This window comes from Ahaetulla prasina, chromosome 4, assembly GCF_028640845.1.
Source record: "Ahaetulla prasina isolate Xishuangbanna chromosome 4, ASM2864084v1, whole genome shotgun sequence".
NCBI lineage: Eukaryota > Metazoa > Chordata > Lepidosauria > Squamata > Colubridae > Ahaetulla > Ahaetulla prasina.
This window is the reverse complement of record NC_080542.1, coordinates 83,590,293-83,617,485: the sequence shown is the minus strand read 5'-3', so window position 1 is coordinate 83,617,485 and position 27,193 is coordinate 83,590,293. Positions and strand designations below refer to the sequence as shown.

At 44.4% G+C, this 27,193-nt stretch overlaps 1 protein-coding gene across 7 annotated transcripts in view; it reads left to right on the top strand.

Moving 5' to 3' along the window:
* Positions 1-27,193, top strand: part of ZDHHC3 (zinc finger DHHC-type palmitoyltransferase 3) — a 118,084-nt gene that overhangs the window by 32,377 nt on the left and 58,514 nt on the right. For 5 of the 7 annotated variants that reach the window (XM_058182074.1, XM_058182077.1, XM_058182076.1 and 2 more), the window contains 3 exons: positions 15,777-16,106; positions 25,315-25,439; positions 26,433-26,529. In XM_058182074.1, coding sequence (XP_058038057.1) covers positions 15,801-16,106; positions 25,315-25,439; positions 26,433-26,529 — 528 coding nt within the window. In that variant the 5' untranslated portion in view covers positions 15,777-15,800. Of the gene's footprint in view, positions 1-3,179; positions 3,612-15,776; positions 16,107-25,314; positions 25,440-26,432; positions 26,530-27,193 lie in introns of those variants that run through there. The other 2 variants (XM_058182075.1, XM_058182080.1) reach the window with 2 other exon arrangements.

Here is a 27,193-nt window from a genome sequence, read left to right as displayed (position 1 = left end):
GGCACTGATGCAGCTCTCATCCAAAGGAGATTAAGTGAGCCATTGAATCCAGGATCCTTGTGGTCTGAAGGCCCACATCACAGCTTGCATCCTGAAAAAGGCCATTTCAGGAAGTTTCATTCTCCACCCTCATCACTGCACAGCTAGGCTTCGCTGGAAGAGGAAGAGGATTTGGGGGACTAAGTTTTCTGAGGATGAAGAGGTCTTCCCAGATGCACCTTCGTATTCTGGCCTTTTTTGCCATAACCTGTTTAAGACCATGTTATTTAAGGCTAAATCGACAGTCAACATGGGCAGGTCAGGGCTTGTTAGTGATAACCCCATGGAATCTCAGGATCCCTGTGTTAGTCTCTTTACAGAGCAGGTCACAGCTCAGGAAGTGATTCCCTCCCCGAAATTCTTTGTGGATGTCATCCAATAGCAGTGGGACCAGTCAGGTTCTATCCCTGCCCCAGATGGCTTGGACAAAAAGATGTATACAGCAGAGCAGGAATTAAAGGAGCTATTACAGCTTCCAACTGTAGATGCCTCATTGGCAACCTTGGCTTCAGCAGCACTTCTTGCCTCTGACACTGCAGAAGGGTTGAGAGCAGAGGATAGGAAAGCAGAGCTGGCTGCCCGTAAGATTCAACAAGCAGCTGCTTGGGCAATTAGATTGGCCACAGCTGCTTCCTTCTTCTCTAGGGCATTGCTCTTATGGCTAAGGCAGGTGCAGGCCAAGGCCTCTCCTGAAGATACCCGTCTGCAGCAGGATATGATTACTGATCAAGTACTCAGCATTAGCCTTCATACGATCCTGGGTTGCATCTGACAAGGGGATCTGTTAACATCTATAGATATAAAGGAGGCATACTACCATGTTCCCATCAGATTGTCCCACAGCAGGTTCCTCAGATTCACATATGCAGGCAGCCTTTGGCAATACAGGGCCTCTCCTTGGCGCCGCGTTATAGATGTTATAGCAGCACATCTGAGGGCAAAGCCCATATGTCTCCAATGTTATTTGGATGATGTAGTAATTTGTCGTTGTCATCCCTAAGGCAGGCGGATCAAGACCTACAGGTTACAATCCAAACATTCCAAGATCACGGCTTCTCTGTGAACTGGGAGAAGAGTCAATTGACACTATCCACCAGCCTAACGCACCTAGGGGCGGTGATAGACACTCGCTTCTCCCAAGTGTTTCTGTCTCAGGAATGAAGAGCCAGCATAAGGGAGATGGTAGAGCAAGTAAGATCCTTAGAACTAGTTCCTTTACTACTTATCTCCCAACTATTAGGGGAAATGATTTCCTGCTTACCCATAGTCCCTTGGGCTCAATTGCATACTAGGGTCTTGCAATGGCTGCTTTTACCCAGTCAGAGATCAGGGTGCAGCAATTCACTAGTCAAGATCAGGGTTCCCAAACAGGTACTCTGTTCCCTGGACTGGTAGACATTAGCTGCCATCGAAAAGGGATGTCTCTTTCAAGAACCTCCCTGTCTGGTGCGGCTGGAGTGTGCCTACCTGAACTCCAATGTGGCTCAAGGACAGTGGTCTCAGAGGACCTGCTCAACGACATCAGTTGGCTGGAACTGAGAGCAGCCCATCTGGCGCTCTGCCATTTTCAACCCGAATTGTCAGATCATCACATGCTTCTATTGATGGACAATGTAACACCAAAGCACACGTCAACAGACAGGGCAATACCCATTCCAGGGTTCTGATGCATGAAGCAAGGGACTTAAGTCTCTGGGTGGAGACACATCAGAAGTCCTTGTGAGCGGAACACATTTCCGGAACGTCCAATAAAACAAGCAGACTGGTTGAACAGAACAACCCTCAACCAGTCCGAATGGTGCCTTCACCCAGACCTATTTCACCAAATAACACAGAAATTCAGCATACCAGTCCTGGATTTGTTTTCCAATCCTCAGAACACTCAACCTCTGAGTTTTTTTTCCAGATTCTGGACAGCAGCAGCCAAAGGGTCAACACGCTTTGTTGCCGGTGGCCTGCCAAACTGCTATACGCCTTCCCACCGACCGCCCCCCGGAAGATCTTGGAGGAGGAGGTGGAGGTGCTTCTCGTAGCACCTCACTGGCCATGGTGCCCCTGGTTTGCGGATCTGATGTCACTTTCCATCGCACATCCATGGAAAATACCACCACACAGGATCTCCCTCAGCCAAGAGGTCATACAACATCCGGACCCTCAGTGACTCCGTTAGGCGCTTGAAAGGGAGATCCTCAGAAAAGGACATTTCTCAGGCAAGGTAATTTCAACAATCCTTACTTCTCAAAGGACATCAACGAACAGAATATATGAGGTCATGTGGGCTTCATTTTGTCACTGGTGCACCACACAGAGGATCCTAACTATTGCAGCAACAATTCCAAGGGTTTTGGACTTTTTACAAGCGGGTCTGGAGAAAGGTTTATCTACAAGCACACTTCGCTGACAGGTGCAGCCTGGGCCACCATCTTATCAGGTGACAGAACTGTTCCTCTTTTCCAGCATCCAAAGGTGCATAGCTTTTTGAAAGGGGCGTCCAACCTGTAACCCCCAACGGCCCACAGATATTCGACCTAGGACCTGGGACTTGTCATCGTTCTACAGGCGCTTACTGCTGCTCCCTTTGAGCCATTGCAATCCACCAGCATCAGACTATTGACTTTCAAGGTTGCCTTTCTAATAGCGATCACCTCTGCATGTAGAAGTTCAGAACTGGTGGCTCTTTTGGTTCGCCAGGACCTATGCATTTTTCACCCAGATAGAGTCATTCTAAGGTTAGACCCGACGTTTGTTCCAAAAATTAACATCTGGTTTCACAGGGTGCAAGAAGTTATTCTGCCCAAAACCCAGACATCCATGCGAAAAGCACTGGCAGACCTTAGATGTTCACAGAGTTTTATGTTGGTACATTAAGCGAACGACTTCCTTCCGAAGGTTGGAATCACTCTGCGTCTCATTTCAACCCAGGTCTATGAGCAAGAAGGTGTCTCCATCCACCATCGGTCGTTGGCTGAAGGCATGCATTGTGCTGGCCTATGAACATCAGGCCAGGCCCGCTCCACGCTGCATCACAGTGCACTCAACCAGAAGCGCAGCCACCACGGCAGCGTGGGCTACTGAGGCTTCCATCCTTGAGATTTGCAGGGCAGCCACTTGGACTTCTCCATCGCCATTTGTGAGGAATTACAAATTGGATCAGTTCACCTCAGCAGAAGCGGCATTTGGGAGACGAGTTTTACAGCGGGTTCTACCGGCTGAGAGGACTTGGACCCATCTGTCTCCCACTCTACTTCATTGTAGCTTGGGTATATCATGTGCTTGGACTCTCCAAGCAGTGCACAGGAGAAGGAATGTTGGACTTACCTGAATGTTTGTTCTATGTGCACTGCAGGAGAGTCCAATCCCACCCTGGTTCAGTTCTGGTCTGTGGTCCTGGAGTGGTCGATTTCATCAGTTGGGCTACATCCTCTCCCGATCCATCACTTCATTGAAAAAACTGAGGCTCAGCTGGGAGGAAGAGGCATGGCCAAAGATTTTGCAAGTCAGTCTTTGGCCAATCAGACTAATTGAAACCCATGCTTGGATTCTCCTGCAGCGCACATAGAATGAACGTTCAGGTAAGTCCAATGTTCCTTTCCTCCACTCTTGGGTAGTTCAATGATGAAGTCCATGGATATTTCCTTCCATGGAGCACTAGGGCTAGCAACATTCTGGAGCAGTCCAACTGGCCTTCCAGGGGGCCTACAACTAGCTACAACTAGCAATGTAGGTGTCTATGTCCTTTTTCAAAGAGGGCCACCAGAACTGCCATTTAACTAAGGGTAAAGTTTTCATGAACCCAAAGCATCCAGCAACTTTTGAATCATGGGCCTGTTGTAATGCAGTCCCCCTAAGACTGGTGGGGACGTATAGTTTTGCACACACCCATACGAATGGTGCAATCATTTGAGTGGGACAAAAACTAGTCATCAGTTTTCAGTTCCCCCTTTAACTGCTCACTTAAATCAGTTGGAAGGTCAAGGTCCACCTTCCCCTGTGCTCTGATGACCACCGGGGCACCCAATTTCTTGGACAGGATAACTGGATGGATCACTTCTGCCAAGTGCTATTATACTGGGGTAATCTAGATAAAGCGTCCACCATAAAGTTCTTCCCCCAGGAAGGTAGCACAAAGAGAAATTAAAACAAAGTGTTGCACCCAACAGACTTGCTTGGGTGACAATTTCTAGAGTGTTTTTAAGGCCTCTAGGTTTTTATAATCTGTCCACACCTCAAAAGGATGTTTTGCCCATTCGAGGAAATGCATCCAGGTTAGCAAGGCCATTGGACAGCAAATGCTTCCTTCTCCCATATTACCCATTTCCTTTCTGTTTCAGTTAATTTCCAGGAGGTTTAGGTGCAGGGTTGTAACACAGTAGTTGTAACGCTTGCAGTAATACTGCCCCCACAGCTAGGTCACTGGCATCGACCTGGACTATGAAGGGAGCCTCTATGTTAGGATGTTTAAGGACAAGTTCAGCTGCAAACAGCCTTTTCAACTTCTCAAAGGCTGCTTGGCACTCTATGGTCCACTCAAGGGGGCGGCTAGGCCTTGGTTTAGCTTCTCCATTTATCTTTAGGAGATTGGTAATAAGTAATGCAATTTTTGCAAAGACGGGAATGAATTGTCGATAAAAGTTTGCAAAACCTAGAAAGCTTTGCAGCTGTTTTCTGCTGCATGGGGGTGCCCACTCCATGATTGCCCGAACCTTTTCTGAGTCCATTTCTATCCCCTCATGCAATATGCAGTAATCCAAATAGTCAATTTTAGTCTGATGAAATTCACACTTTGACCATTTGTCACACAGTTTAGCAGCCCTGAGTTTTTTCAGGACTGATTGCACTAACTTTACATGGTCCTCCATGGTTTCAGTGTAAATCTATATTTATAAAAGTGAAATACCACTCATGCATTATCACAAAATCTCCAGAACCGTAAAGACTACAAACTTGAAATTTGCCACATATGTTCCTCTTGGCTTCTAGGTGCTCACTAAGAAAGGATTTTTTGAAATGACCATCAGAGCATTAGTATTTCCTATATTATTAACACGCTCTGAAGTAAGGAGTTCTACTCCCCCTACTCACCTGAAAAGAAATCTGTTCCAAATGCAAAACACCAGCAGAGGAGAGGAGTTTCAGTTTTATTGTCACAGTAGCAAGTAGCTTTACTTCAGAACAGTTGAGCTAAACCATGGCCAGGCTCCTTCCTGTCCCCTTCTTGCTCACATAGCAAATACTGTTTCACTTTCCAAACAGCCCTCTGATGCTAAGGAGTTCTACTCCCCCTCCCCACCTGAAAAGAAATCTGTTCCAAATGCAAAACACCAGCAGAGGAGAGGAGTTTGTTTCAGTTTTACTTTCACAGCAGCAAGCAGGGGAACGCTTCTGTGGAGCAAGCCTGAGGGAGAGAAGGGGAGAGGAGAGGCCGATCATAACTACTCATTAATTTTCAAGCTGTAAGTGTTGATTTATCAAGCTCAATCACATAGTTTTGTAGCAGAGCACAGGTATTCAACTAGTAAGAATATCATCTAGGTCAGTGATGGCTAACCTTTTTGCTGTTGTGTTGTGGGGGGTTGCGCGTGTGCGTGCCCACACCCACAATTCAATCTGCCCTACCCCCCCCTGCATGTGCACATGATCCCCCGTGTTCTCCCCACTTTTGGCACGTGATGGCATGGTGGGCACGGTAGGCTTGTTTTTTGCTCCTACCAGAAGTTGGCAAACGGGCCGTTTCTGGCCTCTGGAGGGTGTCCGGGGGGGGACTGTTTTCACCCTCCCTAGGCTTCTAGAAAGCCTCTGGAGCCTAGGGAGAGTGAAGAATGGGCCTCCCCACCCCAAGGCCCTCCAGAGGCCGGAAACAGCCTGTTTCCTGAGTTCCGGTGGGCCCAAGGCCTGAAAATCAGCTGGCACAAGCCAGAGCTGAGCTAGGGCAATGCTCGCATGCCCACTGATATGGCTCCACGTGCCACATGTGGAGCTAGGTAGACCAGACCCCCCTAGCAAAGATGTTCATGCAGCACCTCATTTATCAGCTGGGGCTGCTTGTAATCCAAATGGGAGCACCTTAAACTGTAAACAATCCAAAGGGCAATTGAATGTGGTTTTCCACTTGTCTCCTTTAATTTGGACTCTGTAGTAAGCTTCTCTCAAATCCAGTTTGATGAAAATCTTTCCTTTGGCTAGATGAGCCAATATGTTCTTCATTAGAGGTAGTTGATAAACATTTTTCTATACACATGGCATTGAGACCTTTGTAATCAATGCAAAGATGAAAGCCTTTTTTCTTCTTCTCCAGAATAACACTGGAGCAGCCACTTGTAGTCTAGCTGGTTGGATGAAGCCCTGTTTTAGATTTTTATCAATAAAGGTTCGCAGTTCCTCCAGTTCTCGTGGGGTCATTGAGTAGGTCTTTGGCCTAGGTAGTTTCACCCCAGGGAGGATTTCTATGCTGCAGTCTATGGGGTGGAAGTATATCTGAAGCCCTCTTACTGAACACCTCCCTAAGGTCCCAATATTCCTTTGGGATTTTCTCCTCCCCAACTATGTGTTCGCTCACTATCGCTGCCAGCTTCCTTTCGGCCTTGGCTATGCATGGGGGATTTCCTCCCCACTCCCTGGCTGGATGGAACAGATGCACAACAGCCCCTTCCTCCAGTTCACATGAGGATTCCATTTCCAGAGCCAGAGTAATCTGAGCAAGAGAGGTTGTTCCATTCTGGGGGTTACAATGAAACTCAAAGTCTCTTGGTGATCCCCCATCCACATCTCTACTGGTTCCGTCACAAAGTGAGCTGCCCCGCCCCCCAGCTACCGATCCATCCAACTGGCAAAATGGTATGGTATTGTATCCTCCATCTCAGTCCTAGTTTCTCCATGCTCCTGTGCACCCAGAATCCAAAAGGGCTAACATCTTCTCTTGGGCGCCAGACAAAAGCACCCTTAACTCCACTGGGATGGTCATGGGACCCACATGCAGACTTACCAGGGGGTCATCGTTGGAGTCAGTTTGACTTTCCCCTGGGGTGGTCAGTGCTCCCAATTCCTCCTGGCCCAGAGGAGCAAAATCAACAACTTCCGTGCCCTCTAGGGCCATTGTGCGGTGTTTTGCTGGTGGCTTTTTGGCTTTCTTCACTCCAGCTGTTGTTGGTTTGGAGCCCCATTTGGTGATGCAATCAACAGGTTGAAGCCCCTCCTTCCCACATCTGAAGCATGCCGTGGACCTGGGTTTGGCTGCTCAGCTGGGGTGCATCATCATTGTGAAGGGTGACCATCCACTCAGTTGCAGTTTCTCCCAGGGCCATGGTGACACACCTCACTTTGGCTGCTTCCGGAGCAAAGTCCTTCCCATACTCCTGCATGTGGTTCCAAACTTGGGCTAGGAAAAATCCCAGAGCTTTGGGATCCCCTCCGTACTTTACTCCCAGCTGAGGAAACTTTGGAATTTGATGCCTCTGGAGGATGCCACCACCACCTCGACTTGGGGGTGGGGCTAGGCTGAGGCAGCCGCTCGAGTGCCTGCAGCCTGAGCTGGCCCTGGCTGAGCTATAGGAATTACTTCTGGGTTTGCAGAGGCTTCTGCTCCTCCTCCTGCTTCTCCAGCCTCTTCACGCGCAGTCAGGGCATACTTTTCTCGAGCTCTCTGACTTTCAAGAGCTTCATGCAGACGATGCAGGGCCTGGGTCAGCAGAAAGTGTTCTTTGTCAGCTTCCTGCCAGGCAGCATCTCCCCACCAGCGTCTGGCGGCAGTTACCCAAGGGGGAAGCTCCTGCGGAATTTCCATCCATCCTCCGGTCAACCATTTGGTTGGGACCGGTTTCTCCTCAAGCTGCAATTCTGACAGCCAGTCTGACTCCTCCTGACTACAACAGGACTGGGGGAGTGGGTCAACCCAGTGGCTCCCATATCCTCTTGATTGCTGCCCTGGGTAGATATTCTTTGCTCAGCCCCCACAGTAGATTTGCTCTTCGGGTTGGCTGATAAAGCTGATCTTGCTTAATGTCAGGCGTGCCTCCATTCAAAACCCAAGAAAGAAAACTCCCAACTCCATGTTTGTAGAGAAGAGGTACTTTTACTGAGCTTGAAATGATAGCAATGAAAGAAAAGCAAGATCTGAGCCAAAAGAAAAAGGTTCTGCGCATGCGCGAGGAATGGAGGCTCGCAGCTGAGATGGGAGACAGTGAGGGTCGTTTCTCTTCAGGATGGTGGCTTCCTGAGACTCGCCGAGCCGCCTGTACCCCCTGACCCGCTGGACCATCATCCCAGCAGCTGCAGGAGGGGTCTCTGGACCTTCTCGAGTTAGCGGCTGCGGAGAACGGGCAGGGGGGGTGGCGATGCGGCGAGCAGCGGACGAGCGGCCATTTTGCGTGGCGCGCGGCCTGCTGCTGGCGGCCTGTTGGCAGCCGGCTGTTTTTCGGCCTGCAATCCTCCTGGCGTCTTTTGACATCTTGGCGTTTCGGCACCGGACGGTTTTCATCTTCCCAGCAGCTGGGAGTGCTCTTTTGGGCTGCTGAGGTATGTGTCCTTCGCGGAGGTGGTGGACATGAAGACCGGGCCTGATGGGAGATGGCAGACGGTGGCGGCCATTGTGCGGGCGGTTGGGACGATATGTGGAAGGACACGGCCCACGCCCGCATTTGTCTATCGGCGCCTGGTCCGCTGAGTTTACATCTGTACCCACCCTATCATTGGTACTGGAAGTTTGGACGAGACCGCGGCATGGAAATAAGGCCGCGGGGGGTGAGCTTCGAGAACGGCGTCCTTTTTGACCCCATGTACTATTCTCCTCACTGGGTCATTGTGGTTTCGACGGGTTTTGGACCCCCGCCCTGTTTGGAAGAGGGGGGGAGGGGACTCCACCCGGTTCTATAAGATCTATCGGGGGATTCCCTTTTCCGGGAATTGACAGTGCCAGCGATGGTGGGGATAACGACACTACTCACCTATTTGTCACATGGGTTTTGGCCCCCTCTGACTTACCACCGGACAAAGTGGCCTCCCATGGGTCGGACCATCTATTCTTGCCTTGTCCATTCTGAGGATATGACTCTCTCTCGCTGTCTCTACTTTTCAACATGCGATACTCCGCACATGAACTCCTCCGCCTGCGAGGTGCCCCCGCCTCGCAGGAATGGCCCACTGCATTACCAAGGGCCAGCTTCAATGACGGGTCTTGGGGCCCACAGAGGTGGCATGCGTCTAGGAAGAGCCTTTGGGAATTTTTAAATAGGGAATTTTTAAAGGGGGGGAGGGTAAGGGCGGGTGTTGGGGGAAACCCGTCGGGGAGGGTATGTCCAGTCCTTGCGCGTGCTCACGACACTATTTTAGCTGGTCCGAAGACGGGGGGGAGGGGTTTGAACAGAGCAGAGAGTACCATTCCATCTGTACGGTAAGTGGGAGGGGCAGATATGGCGGAGGCAGGGGGCCATATCGTCCTTTGGGAGCACGTGTTTGATGTTTAAAGGCGATCACGTGCTCCAGTCCCCCAGTCCTCACTCGTTCCCCGGATGGTCAAGATCCTCAGAGCTTGGGTCTACGGCTGATGCTCTGCAATGCCCGGTCCGTGGTCAACAAGGCTCCCCTGATTTGTGACCTTATTCAGAGGGAGTCCGCGGACTTTATGGGCATTACAGAGACCTGGTTGGGCACAGAAGGGGGTGTACCCCTGGTTGAACTGTGCCCTCCGGGTTTCCGTGCATTCCATCAGCCGAGGGCCCAGGGTAGGGGTGGGGGGGGCGGTTGTGATTAGAGAAAGTCTGGAGCCGAGGGAGTCCACTGTTTCTCAGATAGCTGGCTGTGAATCCCTCCTTGTGAAGTGGGGCCATCGGAATCAGATGGGGCTGTTGATCACGTACCTGGCTCCTTGCTGCGTGACTACAGCCCTACCTGAACTACTAGAGATGCTTGCTGGCGTGGCAGTTGAGGTTCCCAGACTTTTGGTCTTGGGAGATTTCAACTTGCCATCGGCCGGCTTGTCATCGACGGTGGTTCAGGAGTTCCAGGCCTCCATGACGGCCTTGGACCTGATTCAAGTAACTGATGGCCCTACACACATTGGGGGAGGTGTGCTAGACTTGATTTTTATCTCTGGTCAGTGGGTAAATGATCTGGTTTTAGGAGATATAGTGAAAGAACCGGTGTCATGGTCAGATCATTTTCTCCTTCGCCTAGACTTTCGGACCGCTGCTCCCTGCCGCAGGAGGCGGAGCCGATCGTTGGTTCCGTCCCAGGCGCCTGATGGACCCGGAGAGGTTCCTGACGGAGCTTGGGCCGTTTCCTGAGGATCTTACCCACGGCACGACTGAAGAACTGGTTGCGGCTTGGGAACGGGCCGCGGCTGGGGCTTTGGACCGTGTCGTGCCTTTGCGGCCTCTGACCCGGCGTAGATCTCAATTGGCTCCCTGGTTCTCCGAGGAGCTGAGAGAGATGAAACGCCGGAGAAGACGCCTAGAGAGCACCTGGAGGTCCAGCCGTTCCGAGGCTGATCGGACACTAGTGAGGTCTTTTACTAAGACCTACCTAGTGGCAATGAGGGAGGCGAAGCGTTCCTACGTTTCCACCCTCATTGCATCGGCAGATAACCGCCCGGCCGCCCTGTTTCGGGTGACCCATTCCCTCCTTCAACAGGCGGGTCGGGATGACCCCCTACAGGGACGAGCTGAGGAGTTGAACGGTTATCTATACGATAAAATCGTTCAGCTTCGTGATGGCTTGGACCATGATTGCGATGATTCAGCCGAGATGGCAGAGACACATCTTGTGGAGCTTATTTGGGATGAGTTTGATTCTGTGGCTCTCGAGGACGTGGACAGGTTGCTGGGGAGGTTGCATGCAACTACATGTTTACTGGACTCGTGTCCTTCCTGGTTAGTACTGGCTGCTCAGGAAGTGACACGAGGCTGGCTCCAGGGGATTATAAATGCTTCTTTGGTTGAAGGGGTTTTCCCGCCCCCCTTAAAAGAGGCGGTGGTGAGACCTCTCCTGAAGAAGCCTTCCCTGGACCTAGCTATTTTGGGAAATTATCGTCCAGTCTCCAACCTTCGCTTTTTAGCGAAGGTTGTAGAGAGTGTGGTTGCATGGCAGCTTCCCCGGCACCTGGAGGAAGCTGTCTATCTAGACCCGTTCCAGTCCGGCTTCCGGCCCGGCTACAGCACGGAGACGGCTTTGGTCGCGTTGGTGGATGACCTCTGGAGGGCCACCCCAACGAAGCGGTCGAAGTGCTGTCCCGGTGCCTGGAAGCTGTACGGGTCTGGATGGGGAGAAACAGACTCAAGCTCAATCCCTCCAAGATGGAGTGGCTGTGGATGCCGGCACCCCGGTACAGTCAGCTGCACTCGCAGCTGACTGTTGGGGGCGAGTTAGTGGCCCCAAAGGAGGTGGTTCGCAACTTGGGCGACCTCCTGGATGGACGGCTGTCCTTTGATGAACATCTGGCGGCTGTCTCCAGGAGGGCCTTTTACCAAGTCCGCTTGGTTCGCCAGTTGCGTCCCTTCCTTGACCGGGATGCCTTATGCACAGTCACTCACGCTCTGGTTACGTCTCGGCTGGATTACTGCAATGCTCTCTACATGGGGCTGCCCTTGAGGTGCACCCGGAGGCTGCAGTTAGTCCAGAATGCAGCTGCGCGAGTAGTAATGGGAGCCGCTCGTGGCTCCCACGTAACACCACTGCTCCGTAGTCTGCACTGGCTTCCTGTGGTCTTTCAGGTGCGCTTCAAGATTCTGGTTACCACCTTTAAAGCGCTCCATGGCTTAGGACCCGGGTACTTACGAGACCGCCTGCTGTTACCCTATGCCTCCCACCGACCCGTACGCTCTCATAGAGAGGGTCTCCTCAGGGTGCCGTCCGCCAAACAATGTCGGCTGGAAGCCCCCAGGAGTAGGGCCTTCTCTGTGGGAGCATCGACGCTCTGGAATGAACTCCCCCCTGGTCTACGTCAAGTGCCTGATCTTCGGACCTTCCGTCGTGAGCTAAAAACATATTTATTCATTCAAGCGGGACTGGCATAAATAGATTGATTTTAAATTGGGTTTTATTAATATTTTAAACTTTAAAATCATTTTAATTCTGAGCCATTTAGTAATTGTTATATTTTAATTGGTTTTAATTGTATATATTTTGTATTTTATTTTGGCTGTACACCGCCCTAAGTCCTTCGGGAGAAGGGCGGTATAAAAATTTAATTAATTAATTAATTAATTAATTAATTAATTAATAAATAAATAAATAAATAATAAATAAATAATAAATAAATAATAAATAAATAATAAATAAATAAATAAATAAATAAATAAATAAATAAATAAATAAATAAATAAATAAATAAATAAATAAATAAATAAATAAATAAATAAATGGCACAAAAGTTACATATTGAAAGTTTCCCCAAATCCCTCCCCCCAGGAACCCAGGCTGAATGTCCAATCCCCATCCCATATGGTGTCATGTGAGGCATCTGGTATTCTGGGACGTTTGACCTTGACTGGGTATAAACAACTCCATTCAGCTGCACAGTAGATCATGAGAGCATCCCTCCCTTTTTGTTCACAGAGGCCGTCTTCACTCTAGCTCACTTCCCCACCCAAATGGCAATGCCAATCTTTCTCCCCACTCCCCGTTACTATGGCAGCTGATAGCAAGGAAGCACAAAGAGGCTGACATTTAGCTATTGATCTATTCATTGGTTTAATATGGATTAAGAACTACATGAGCTTTCCACAAAATGGTGTCTTTCAGGCGTGAGACTACTGTTCTATCTTTGGGTAACAGGGTCACATTGGCCATAGATGGTTTACCTATAGTCCTACCATCAAAGAGCTTCATTGGGAAAGGCTGTAATTGTCAGGAGGTGTTCTCAAGAGCACTATCATGGTTATTGGATTGAAAAATATCTGTTACTAAAAATGAATACTTGTTGAATTGTTTTATACCATTTTCAGTTACTGTTAGTGGATAATACCTTGAATTTAGTGTTTATTTAGTTTTGAAATATTAATGCAGTGAACATAATCTGCCTAATTCCTGAAGCAATATTCAGTGGAACTGTTCCAGTTTCCTTCCAAAGATCAAAGTACTACTTTGGCTGTTTTGCTTCTGTTAATTTATTAATTCCATTAAAGTAAGTCTTTGATATACAGTAATGTATTAAATTCCAGTCAAGGCTAAAAAATTAGGTAATATAAAATTAAAAGCAACTGCTGGTTTTTAAGAGTTCATTTTGCTGTAGTCCCCCTATGACATATACTTGCTACTTTTGTTGTTACACCTTTGTAACTGGCCAAATATCCAGTAATGTCCATTAGAACTGCAGAAAAAACTATTGCTACCAACCTGCCTTCCATTGAGGACCTGTATACTGCACAAATCAAGAAGAGGGCCCTGAAAATATTTACAGATCCCTCACATCCTGGACATAAACTGTTTCAACTCCTACCCTCAAAATGACGCTATAGAGCAATGTACACCAGAACTAGACACAAGAACAGTTTTTTCCTGAACGCCATCACTCTACTAAACAAATAATTCCCTCAACACTGTCAAACTATTTACTAAATCTGCACTATTAATCTTCTCATCATTCCCATCACCCATCTCCTTCCACTTATGACTATAACTTTGTTGCTTGTATCCTTATGATTTATATTGATATTGATTGTTTCCTGATTGCTTATTTGTACCCTATGACTATCGTTAAGTGTTGTATCATTAAGTGTTAAATTTGTATCCTATGACTATCATTAAGTGTTGTAAGTGTTGTACTTTGATGAAGGTATCTTTTCTTCTATGTACACTGAGGGTATATGCAATGCACCAAGACAAATTCCTTGTTGTCCAATCACACTTGGCCAATAAAATTCTATTCTATTCTATTCTATTCTATTCTATTCTATTCTATTCTTTGATATTGAAAATGTTTCTCAGTTAAATTTCTGGCTCTGTCTATTATCAAAAATTCTGGAATCAAAAGAGAGAAGCTAATTATTTCCTAAAATAAACTGGTCCTTCCATAGTTTTGGAGGGCTGATAAAAAAATACCATACGAGTTTGAGACTGTGCCCCTTTGAGCAAGGGGCCATTGAAACTGTCCAAAAATGCTGATCTTTTTTACATGCAGCTACTGTTATCATATCAGTATGAAGCAATTTCCCTGAATATACCCAAATTCTGCTATGCTGTATATAAAATTAGGCAAACTTTAACTGCCAACTGTTAATCTACCACCAATCGCAATATATTATTCTCTTTTATTTTTATTTTTTAATATTATTGTTTAAATGTTTTATTAGTCTGTGATTGTAATAAAAATTGTTTGTTTGATTGATTAAAATAACCTAGATTTCTTGAGATTTAGACCTGCTGATGAGATGTTATAGTCTGGATTAAGAAACCCACAGGGTATAAAAAGGGCCATTGCATACATAGTTCATGACACCAACTTTTGGAAGTAAAAATAGTTTATTAGCAGCAAAAAGGGCAACAGACTATGCTAAGGTTAAGAAATACATTTGGGGCAGAGGTTACTTAAAGGAAATTGAATGTTGGTTTGATCAGATAAATATTCAGTTTCTAAATATTTTTTTAAATGAAAGTTTAATTCAGGAAATATATTTTTTGCAAAATGTGTTTAGATAATGACATAAATTTCCCTTCTAACAAATATTACATATTATCTTTTCAAAATTTAGAATTATATTAAAAATACAGTACAAAAAGTATTTCATAATTCCTTTCATTCGTATAAGTAAAAATGTAATTTTTAATTGTATCTAAGTAAAAAAGTTAGGTTTTGTTGAAAATAAGCCACAAAGATTAATAACATATTCCACCTTTAAATCTCCTTTAAGTATGGTTTGGGGGCATTGATGTAAATATTCATGAAGGCAAAGCTCACTACATTGCTAGACACTCACTCATGAGTTTGCAGTGGTAATACCATTATATGATTTTTTTATTTTTTATTTTTTATTTGCATTTATATCCCGCCCTTCTCCGAAGACTCAGGGCGGCTTATACTATGTTAGCAATAGTCTTCATCCATTTGTATATTATATAGAAAGTCAACTTATTGCCCCCAACAATCTGGGTCCTCATTTTACCTACCTTATAAAGGATGGAAGGCTGAGACAACCTTGGGCCTGGTGGGACTTGAACCTGCAGTAATTGCAGGCAGCTGTGTTAATAACAGACTGTCTTAGCAGTCTGAGCCACCAGAGGTCCATTTTTCTTTATGTTAACGATAAGTACATATTGTATCTTTTTTAATCTGCTTCACTAAAGTTGGTAGTTTGAGGAAAGCTGCTTATTTAATAAAGGAATGTATTTATATTTTTACACTAAAGTATAAACCTTAATTATAACTGTATTGTCAAATTTTAATATTGTCAGCCTCCAGAAACTGAATCACTCCATAATTAGAAGAATTACAAATCCTTCTACTATACATGATTGGACAATATCATGTGCTTCTAGTGTTCCTGGTGAAATTCAAGATTCATTAAGATTCTTCTTCTCTTTGTTGTTGTTGTTAGTTTCTTCAATGTTTATCTATATGATAAAAAGCTAAATGCAAGTCGAATCATGTTTTAGATGGGGGATGCTAATATTTTATCCTTCTTTAACATCATCATTGCCATCATCATCTGCTGTATTTCTATCATTGCTTCACTAAAGTTTCATCCGAAATAGAAAGTTTTAATCTTTATTTGGTTATAAAGTGGAGAATCTTTTTTCTTCTTTTCCAGATCCAAGAATGGACATTATAACCTATGATGATTACTCCAGTTCACCGCTTCAGAGATATTGAGAGGAAACCAGAATATCTTCAACCGGACAAGTGTGTCCCACCTCCCAGCCACAGTTCCTCAGGAACAATGTGGTTTATTCGAGATGGTTGTGGTATTGCCTGTGCAGTTATCACCTGGCTCCTGGTATTTTATGCTGACTTTGTAGTGATCCTCGTAATGCTGCTTCCATCAAGAGACTATATTTATAGTGTAATCAATGGAATAGTTTTCAATACTTTGGCATTCCTGGCTCTGGCTTCACATTTGAGAGCAATGTTAACAGATCCAGTAAGTTTATTACTTTAAGAAGGTTTCAAACTAATGTAAAGGCTCAGAAAAAGACCAGCAAGAATATTCACAAAAGCACATTAAAGGATGTAAAAATATTTAGAAGAGAAACCTTAAGAAGGGATTTGGCAATACAATTTAAATTTCTAAAAGAAATCTAAACAAAAGATGAGTGTAGTTGTCTTCATTCCATGCTGCAAGTAGTGAAATTATACTTTTGTTATAGGAAGGGAGATTTAAACAATATTAAAAAAATAATATGTAAAAGCAGCACTTAATGAAGTAATTTTTTTCCTGTGAATATATTTAAGAAAGGCTGAGTAGCCATCTGTCAGGAATGCCTTAATTTGGATTCCTCCAGGTATTTGGGATTTAGATTCAGTAACTTAAATGACCTTTCCAGCTTCATGAAGTTAGGAACATGTAACTCTTAGTTGCTTTGTACCAAAAAAATTCTACAATGGGTAGAGAATATAAACTTTTGGTTAAATAGCATCATTTCTTAAAAACACACCTTTTTGTCTTTAATCATTACTTTAAATATGTGCTGTAGACTATTACATAAGAAATTATATTAGGATCCTCAAACAGTACAGAATGGATGCATTTTAGGGGGGTGGGGGAAATACACAGATTTGTATTTTTTTTTTTTCTTATCTGCTTCAATACATGTAATATTGACAGCATGCCATGGCAATGAAAATCTGGTAAAACCTGTTTTATGTGTTTGTCTCTTTAAACAACTATATTGTATTTTGAAAAAATTGCTTTTTCATCTTGAGTATAGAATAATAGTTATATATCTATAATTACCTCTAAACAGCTATTTCCATTAGTCTCTGCCAGCAGAGAAACTTGCTATATTGACTTGGGATGATGGGAACCAAAATGCACATATCAAGCAATGGTAAAATTTAATCCAAATACATTTTAAAACAACTACATTTAAATAACAGCATTGAGTTCTTCACAGGGTGGATGTGAACCTTATTAAATACAGAAAGCAGAATTGAGTTTTTAAATCAGTTTTGATTTTCATATTTACAGCAAATTGCATTATGTCTTGAATAATGCTGTTTGATAGTTTGAGCATCCTAATAGATCAGGGCTATCAAACTCCCAGCCCATGGGCTGGATGTCACCCGCTGGCATGCCCACACCCATTTTAGCAAAGAGGAAAAAAATCCCAATATGTGACATGATGCCGCTGTGATGATGTGAGTTTGACACCTCTGTAATAGATGGTTTGAGCAATCTCTAATAGAGATGAAATTGAAAATGAATGAATCTAGTGGAAATATTTTCCTTTTAAAAAATATTTCTAGGCACTTAGTTTTATAATTCTAGCTACAAAGAGGTGGTGTTTTGGAATGCTTCTAAATCACTTGTTGGCAATTTTTTAAAACACTTGAGTCTTTTCATGGAATTTGTATTCTGGCCCCTGTGGCTGGTTTGTGACCACAGGAAAAGATGTATTAGTTTAAGGGATTGTCAAAAGGTGCTTCAGATAGTCCTTGATTAATGATGGGAATTGGGACAGGCAATTCTGTTGCTAAGCAATCCAGTCATAAAGTTGATGTCATGTGACTGTAGTGACATACAGTGGCAGTTGCAGTAATTTTAGTTGTTACTATGTAAATCCCACATGGAAGCAGTGTCCTGTGGTGATGCTTGCCATTTGAGACTTCCTGCTGGTTTCCCCAATGATTGCTTCTTGGAAGTGAAGGTTGCAAATGGTTAACATATAGGAGCCATGGTGGCTAAGTGGTTAGAATGCAGTACTGCAAGCAACTTAACCGCTTAGAGAGGGCTGTAAAAGCACTGTGAAGCGGTATATAAGTATAAGTGCTATTGCTATTGCTATATGCTATATGCTTTGACTATCAAAATTGCGTACCAATTTTCAAGTACCCAAATTGTAATCATGTGACCATAGAGACACTGACAGCCACATCCATTCATTAACTGCTGTCATAACTTTGAACAATCACTGAATGCGGACCACCTGTATTTGCACGCCTATAATGTGGATAGAAATTCTTTCTCTTTTCTATTCCAAAATGCTGTACATCTGACATAAGTTGAACTCAAAAAGACATATTAACGCATGAGATTTTTCATTTCACCAATGCTGTTAAACCTCCCATATATTTTCTTATAATAAAGATTTCAGTTATAGGTAATGAAATCTCTTATAATTGTGTGTGTGTGTGTTTAAACTTTCAAAAAATGTATATTAAAGTTAGTTACAGCCAAATTAAAATGACATGAAGCTGGAAGATGTGTTGCCATACCTAGGCAAACACAGCTAAATGAACTTTTTTACAGTGAATTGATTCATTTTTCATCTGCACAAAATAACTCCTTGTGGAAAAGAAAGAAGTATCTCGGTTGCTAGGGTTCTACTTGAATATAGCTTCATAATTACAGATAGAAGATAATATTTGCAACTCAGGTTGAACTATTGGGTCCTTGATGCTCTCTGAGCTTGGTGGTTTTCTTGCAGATGTTTCATTACCAAACTAAGTAACATCAGTACTTGCATCAAACTCAAAGAGCACCAAGGGCCCCACAGCTTAATAATTCTCAAATAGCTTTTAATGAGATTTGTACTATTATAAAAATCATATTTGGCATGATTAGGTACCTAATGTTCCCCAGATGTATTTGCTATAATTCCCTTATGCTAAGAGGATCACTAAAATTTATTGGAAACATCAGTAGAACATGAGTTCATTGGATGAATCAAAAGCTGCAATCAGATAGTTCAGTTCACCTCCAATACTGCTGATTTAAAACAGAAACTGGGCCTCTAATTCCAGTTTGCCTGATCTCTTTGCTTTTATACCTGAATTCTCTAAGAATAGTTGCAGGGAAAAAAATGCTTGAAAGCGCACATATGTTCTTTATAGTAGTTATCTGTTTTCTTGTGATTTTCCTTTAATTAAATATGATGGGCATAACATGTACTTGTAGAAAGTTGTTTTCTGGTGCTGTTCTTCAAACTAAATATTTCATTTAGTTTGATTATAAGAGTTTGCTTGACCTCATGAGGACCATATATTTCTCTGAACCTCTTGTGTTAGTATGAGGGTGATTTCTGGACTACCAACGTTTACTGGAACTTATACAATCATAAATGATATTTACATTTTCTTTTATTTATTATAAAACCCCTTATAATGTTTTCATATTAGCAAGATAGAAAACATCATGCTTTGCTTAATATGGTTGACTATATTACATATGGGCTTCTATAGCAAGAAAGCTTTTCATAAAATTTATATTTATAATCCTATCATATAAACCAGGGGTGTTAAACTCTGTTTCACTGAGGGCCGCATCAGGTTTGTGTTTGATCTCAGAGGGTCATGTGTGTGTGGCCGGGGATGGGTGTGGCCATGGTGGGTGTTTGACACAGGCCCAAGATGCATTTTTCCCCTTCTTTCTTTCCACAGTTCTTTACTATAACCATTTTCCTCTCCTACCAGATATTACTGGCAAACATTTATTACTTATTCTTCATACTCCACTAAATCTTTTGTTTCTAAATCTATACCCTATTGTTTAATAATAAATTGCTTTTCCAAGGAGAAAAACTATTTATGCTGTTGTCTTTTTAATGTTCAACTAATAATAATACAATAGCATAAATAACATGATAATATAAGATCTAACAGCAGAGGTACGTTTCCAGGTTAATAAATAGAAATGCCTGTCAATTATAGAATAGAATAGAATAGAATAGAATAGAATAGAATAGAATAGAATAGAATAGAATAGAATAGAATAGAATAGAATAGAATTTTTTATTGGCCGAGTGTGATTGGACACACAAGGAATTTGTCTTGCTCTCAGTGTACATAAAAGAAAAGATACCTTCATCAAGATACAACACTTGCAACACTTAATGGTAGTCATAGGCTACAAATAAGCAATCAGGAAACATTATCAATATAAATCGTAAGGATACAAGCAACAAAGTTACAGTCATAAGTAAAGGAGATGGGTGATGGGAATGATGAGAAGATTAATAGTAGTGCAGATTTACTAAACAGTTTGACAGTGTTGAGGGAATTATTTCTTTAGCAGAGTAATGGCATTCGGGGAAAAACTGTTCTTGTGTCTAGTTGTTCTGGTGTGCAGAACTATAGTGTTGTTTTGAGGGTAGGAGTTGATCTATAAATATTTTCACGGCCTTCTTGATTCGTGCAGTATACAGGTCCTCAAAGGAAGGCAGGTTGGTAACAATTGTTTTTTTCTGCAGTTCTAATTATCCTCTGAAGTCTGTGTCTGTCTTGTTGGGTTGCAGAACCAAACCAGACAGTTACAGAGGTATAGATGACAGACTCAATATGTCCTCTGTAGAACTGGATCAGCAGCTCCTTGGGCAGTTTGAGCTTTCTGAGTTTGCGCAGAAAGAACATTCTTTGTTGTGCTTTTTTGATGATGTTTTTGATGTTAGCTGACCATTTTAGATCTTGCAATATGGTAGAACCTAGAAATTTGAAGGTTTTTACTGTTGATACTGTGTTGTCTAGTATTCTGAGAGGTGGAAGTAGGGAAGGGTTTCTCTTAAAGTCTATCACCATTTTTACAGTTTTGAGTATGTTCAGTTCCAGATTGTTCTGGTTGCACCACAAGGTTAGTCATTCAACCTCCCGTCTGTATGCAGATTCATCATTGTCTCGAATGAGACCGATCACTGTTGTGTCATCTGAGAACTTCAGTAGTTTAACAGATGGATCATTAGAGATGCAGTCATTGGTATACAGAGAGAAGTGGGGAGAGCACATAGCCTTGGGGGGCCCTTGTGCTGTACAGGTATCTGATGTGTGGATTCTGCTTAGCTTCACTTGCTGTTTTCTGTTTGTTAGGAAGCTTGTGATCCACTTACAAGTCTGTTCAAAATGTAGCTGGTTTAGCTTAGTTATAAGAGTGTCTGGGATGATGGTATTGAATGCTGAACTAAAATCTACAAAGAGATGCATAGGTTTTTGGAGATTCAAGATGTTGTGGTCCACTTACAAGTCTGTTCAGGTACCTGTAGCTGGTTTAGCTTAGTTATAAGAGTGTCTGGGATAATGGTATTGAATGCTGAACTAAAGTCTACAAAGAGATTCATAGATCTTTGGAGATCCAAGATGCTGTAGGATGTAGTACAGAGCCATATTAACAGCATCATCTGTTGATCTATTTGCTCCGTATGCAAATTGCAAGGGGTCTAACAGTGGATCTGTGATGGTTTTCAAGTGGGACAGCACTAGCCCTTCAAAGGTTTTCACAACTACAGATGTTAGAGCAACTGGTCTGATGTCATTCAGTTCCTTGATGGTGGGCTTCTTCGGCACTGGGATGATAGTAATGTGTTTGAAGCAAGAAGGAACATAGTTGATTGTAGATTAAACGGACCTACAGTATGTAAAATCTGGCATAAGACTGTAGTATTAACATAGGATGTTGCTTGTTTTCTGTCCAGATCAGGCACTTACTTGAGGCCACATAATTCTAATCCAGTCCTCCTGCAGCATCCGCTGGCCAAAAACGGGTCGTGGCCTCCGCGCGGCCCATTTTTGGCCTCCAGAATGCAGCATTCTGACAGCCAAAGATAGGTTACGCGGAGGCCCCGTGGGGCCCCTTTTTGGCAGGCAGAGGCATCATGGGCCATTCCTTTGATACTTCCAGTCCGGCACTGCAGACCAGTTTTAAGCACACCTTGAGTTTGACACTCCTGATATAAACTCTTTTCTTGTCGTATCTGCCATATGTGAAGTGAATGGTATTGAGACCTCTTATTTCCCCTTTCTTCATAGAGCATAGCTTGCTTCAGGTAATGTATTTTGTAAATACAGAACTTTTGCATTTTTAAAAAATGTATCGAGGTTCTCTTTATTTCATGAAATTTGGTTGGTTGATTTTAGATGTGGTCAAAAAATATACCTTGCCTTTTGAACCCAAGGTGAGAAGTTCTTCTGAACTGTTCTAGATTGGCTATAGTTCCCAGGAACATGTCTGTTCTGAATTTTATGCAAACCAGGATGGCAAAGTGATACTGTTGTTTCTTTGAAATGACACCGATGCATATCACCCCCTCCCTGCCCACCTTCAGTGGTGGGCTGCTGCCAGTTCGTACTGGTTCAGGTGAACCGGTAGTTGCGATCTGTGGGTGGGCAGCACTATGTCGTTCTATTTAGCCATGTTTTTAAGTCGCACGCAAGTGTGCAAGCTGTGCACATGAGCAAAGCGCATGCGCGGAAGGCCGCACACATGCATGGCAGGTGCACAAGCGAAGTGTGCACGCGCACACATTCTCACATTTTTAGTACTGGGCAAACTGGTTGTTAATTCATGTGCTGCCCACGTCTGCCCACCTCCCAGGGATATGTGGGACCACCATTAACTGCTGCACATAGCCGTGCACCAGTTTCTCAATGGTCTCACTGCTTTTATTGCAGAATATCCACCTCTACCCTAATCTCTGAGGGCCTTCCCTTTATTCCCTCAGCCTCTTCCATTATTGTCAGGGAAAGCTTCAAACAATCTTTTTCTTACTTTTCTCTCCCCAAATTTTTTCATCCAAAATAACTGTATTGTGGTCTACATTTGCAGAACAAAACTGATCTGATTCATATCTATACCGGTGGTGGGTTCCTACTGGTTCTGTCCGGTTCTACCGAATAGGTAGTAACTTTAGGGACTAGTTCTCCAAACCGGTAGTAAGAGCAGCCTGGCCATACCTCCGAACCAGTTCCCTGGTCGCTGCTTGCTTGCCCACCCGACGTGTCCCTCGGACGGTAAGCTGACCAGAGCTGGCAAGTGGCTGGTTGGCAAAGAAGCCTGTCAGCTGCCTGGCCACAGGGCGCCAAAAAGTCCTTCAGCTGGTGAGAAGAAAGCTGTGCATGTGCAAAGATGGCGGCAGTGACCGGAGGTCTTTTTGGTTCTGTCCGGTTCTACCGAATAGGTAGTAACTTTAGGGACTAGTTCTCCAAACCGGTAGTAAGAGCAGCCTGGCCATACCTCCGAACCAGTCCCCTGGTCGCTGCTTGCTTGCCCACCCGACGTGTCCCTCGGACGGTAAGCTGACCAGAGCTGGCAAGTGGCTGGTTGGCAAAGAAGCCTGTCAGCTGCCTGGCCACAGGGCGCCAAAAAGTCCTTCAGCTGGTGAGAAGAAAGCTGTGCATGTGCAAAGATGGCGGCAGTGACCGGAGGTCTTTTTGGCACCCTACCCCAGCAGCTGGGTGAAAAAGAAGCCTCTCGGCTTCCAAGTTCCACAGTAGGCTTGGTCCCTTCACAGGGTCGCTTTTCTCCGTACCCGAAAAACATCAAAAGGCACGGAGCAGCCTTTAAGGAGAAAGTCGGCATAGCCCCCTAGACAAGGTAAAAAAAAAAATGAACCACTGAAGGAAGAAGACCCCAAAGCTGCTGGCATTGCAGCCCCCCCCTCCCCACACCTTGGAACTCCAAGCGGAAGAGGTCCTTGGCTGTTGCGAAGAAGCGGCAGCTCCAGGTGCACCACGCTCGCTTCATTCTCAAAGAGAATAAAGCAGCTGTGGCACACCCGGAGCTGCTGCTTCTTTGCAACAGCCAAGGATGGAAGAGTTTGCTCAGGAGTGACGCCAATGAGGAAGGTGGCTCGCTCCTTCGCATAGCCCAAACTCTCTGGTGAAGGGGAGTGGGCTCAGCCCCCCCTTGTGTTGCACCTCCCTCCCAGCCTTTGCCTGCGCCTCCGTGCCACCAGCGTCTCTTGAAGCTGCCACTGTTTAAGCTGTGACAGGCACTGGGGCAGCCCGGTAAGCTGGGCACCTGAAAACGGTGCAGAGGTTTCCCGCAGTTCCTCGGCTTGTCTGGGCTGCAGCTGAGTCCTCTGCCCTGAGCCGGCAGACGGAGGCACCCCTCCTCAGCCAGTTCTTTCCGGATTTGACTTGGAGGAAAGCGCAGCTCATGGCTGCTACATTTCACTGTGCTGGACGAGCGAAGAGGAAGAAACAGCCAGTGGAGAGCACAGAGCTGCTCCAATCCACGAGTTCTCCAGGTCAGCGGTGTTTCTCTCCTTTATTACTCTTTATGGGGAAATGCTTTCCTCCAAGTCTCATCTGAAAAGCTCTGTGCAGAGAAAAGCTCCTGTTTCCACTAAGCTTCTGCCACCCACAGCGCTTAGGGGAAAGCATGGCTCATGGCTGTTAAATTTTGCTGTGCTGCACCATAAAGTGCATAACAAAGAGTAACATAGTAACATTTCCCATAAAGGGTAACAAAGGAGAGAAACTCGCTGACCTGGAGAACACATGGACTGGAGCAGCTCTGAGCCAAGGAACTGAGAGGAGCCTCCCGTGTGTTGCACCCCCCTCCCAGTCTTCACCCGTGCCTCTGTGCTGCCAGTGTCTCCTGAAGCCACCGCTGTTGAAACCACGATAGGTACAGGGGCAGCCCAGTAAGCTGGCCACCCAGAAACAGCACGGAGATGCGGGTGAAGGCTGGGAGGGAGGGTGCAGGAGTCTCCCCGCAGTTCCTTGGCTCATCTGGGGTGCAGCTGAGCCAGTGGAGGCTGCTCAGGGCACGTCTGGGAGCGTGCTAATCTTACCCTCCCTGAGTGCCAGACTCTGCCGTTGCCATCACCCCTGGCCTGCCTGCTCCAGCTGCAACCACAGGGAAGGCCCGTCAGAGGCGAGAAGGGATGTTTTTTTGGCCAGAATGGGCAATGGAGGGAAAGCTGAGATGACCACTGCCACCCCACCGTGTCCAGCCCTGGATATGGGGCTGGAGTGTCAAAAAAAAGTGTCAAAAAGTCCCAAAATTTTTTGCCACCATTTCAGTGGGCATGGCTTTGTGGGGGGGGCTGTCATGTGACTGAGTGCGTGATTGACGTCAAGTTGGCCATGCCCCCCAGCCACACCCACAGAACCGGTAGTAAAAAAATTTAGAACCCACCCCTGATCTATACCTACACTAAACATATATTTCTGGCTAGCATACTAAGCATGGAATGCCTTGCATGCATAGGTAGTCCTCATTAGGACAGCAGTTGGGACCAGAATTACTATCACTAAGCCACATGTTCATAAACTATTTGATTGCACGTTTTAGCTTCAGATTCAAAGGACACATGCATTGTCATTAAGCTTTCCTAAATTCATCTGTGTCTATAATAGGGCCCCTGAGTTTTCTGATTGTGACACAGTGTTCTGGCACTCTTTATTTTCACTTTTAGGGTGCAGTGCCCAAAGGTAATGCCACAAAAGAATTCATAGAGAGCTTACAGCTGAAGCCAGGACAAGTAGTTTATAAGTGTCCGAAATGCTGTAGTATCAAACCGGACAGAGCACATCACTGCAGGTAATTATAATACATCATCATAATGGTCTATTTATGTTACTATTGTACTTAAATAGAGGCATCAGCATTAATCTAGCATGTGAATCACTCATCTATTAGTATGATTTTAGCACATTTCTACATTTTAATTTATTTTAATTGTGTTGCAAAATTCAATATAATTCAGAACTGAATTTTGTAACATCTTCAAACTTTCTGCTTAAAAAAACAGGTTTGAACACCTATTAATCTATAATACGTTAATTTATTCATTGCGTTATGAGGTAGTTTAGAATTGTTTCCACTGGTAGATCGACATGTCCAAAAAAATACTGCCCTGGTTTGTATTTGCTCATGCGTGCGTACATACACACACACACAGCAGTATTTTTCTGGATGTGTGGAAATAGATACATCTATCCCCTTCCTCTGAAGACACTGTGGGCCTAGCATTCTGTCCAAGCCCTCAAAGTCTTCTGGTAGCAGGAGAATCAAAATAACGTATGGACAACAACATATGGAAAAAGGGAAGACCGTTTTCCATTGTTTTATAATGTACAAACCAGTCCCATCAGGTGGGCTGAAGGATTAAAATGTGCTCCATGGCACCAATGCACACAGGACACCAAGTTGAATGCATGTAGTCAGTGAAAAAAGTCAGTCTGCTAATTGCCATGGAGTTTACTGTAAATTACACTTCAAAAATGCTGAAAATTCTCAAACTCTCCCCCTTCCCATCCCTGGCATTTAAATTACATTTAATAACTGAAATAAAAACTAGAGCCTCTAAACCAACTGCAGCAAAGTTTGCCACTTATTCATAATGCTCCAAATTTATTATTTATTATTTATTTTTGCTTTGAATGACAATGCGAATCTAAAAGTGTGTGAGAAGGCATTGTAGGTTTTGACAAAGTGAAAATATTTATTCCACAGTTCGATATCTATAGAAGACCAGTTTCTCAATGTAGAGGGGATTATATTTTAATTTGTGATGTTTTTATTTCCTTTTAGTGTTTGCAAGAGATGTATACGGAAAATGGATCACCACTGCCCATGGGTTAATAACTGTGTGGGAGAGAACAACCAGAAATACTTTGTACTATTTACAGTAAGTAATTCACTGAATAAGTGATCTGTGTAACTATTGAAATTGGCCCTGGAACTTCAAGTAGTTCTTGCTCAATTTTTTTTACACTTCCTCCAAAATTAATCAAAAGGAGACACTTGTGAGAAATATAGCTACTTATTGAAGCTGCAAGATGCTTGAAGCAAGTTATAAAATATAGTTGGCCAGCAAAGTATGGTTTCCCAAAGTATATTACTAGACTTTATATCATAAGCTGTAATTCTAGCCATTTCATTTGCTTAATATTGTATCATATTCCATCACCAAAGTAGTCTGATTCCCTGTTTAATATGAGGATGAGTGGGAGAGAAAGAGAGAGAGAATCAGAAAGAGAGAGAGAGAGAATGAGAATGAGGACAAGGTTTGTTTTACCCTGGTGTGTGCATAAGAGGTGGTGAGCCCAGGGCTGGGCTGACAGTATCCAGCAGCAGCTGCAGCCCACTAGCCCTTTGGTTGGCACAGTCTGGGGCTATGCAATCTGCACAGCACAGGTGAGTTGATTACTTGTCAAAGCAGCAGACGGAGGCAGGGCAAGGCATGCTATCCGGATATGCCACGCGGGAAAGCTGAGAGTCAGTAGGCCAGAATGGCTGGCTGGCTAAGAGAGGCTTGTTTTCATGCAGCCGCACCAGCAAGCCGAGAGATA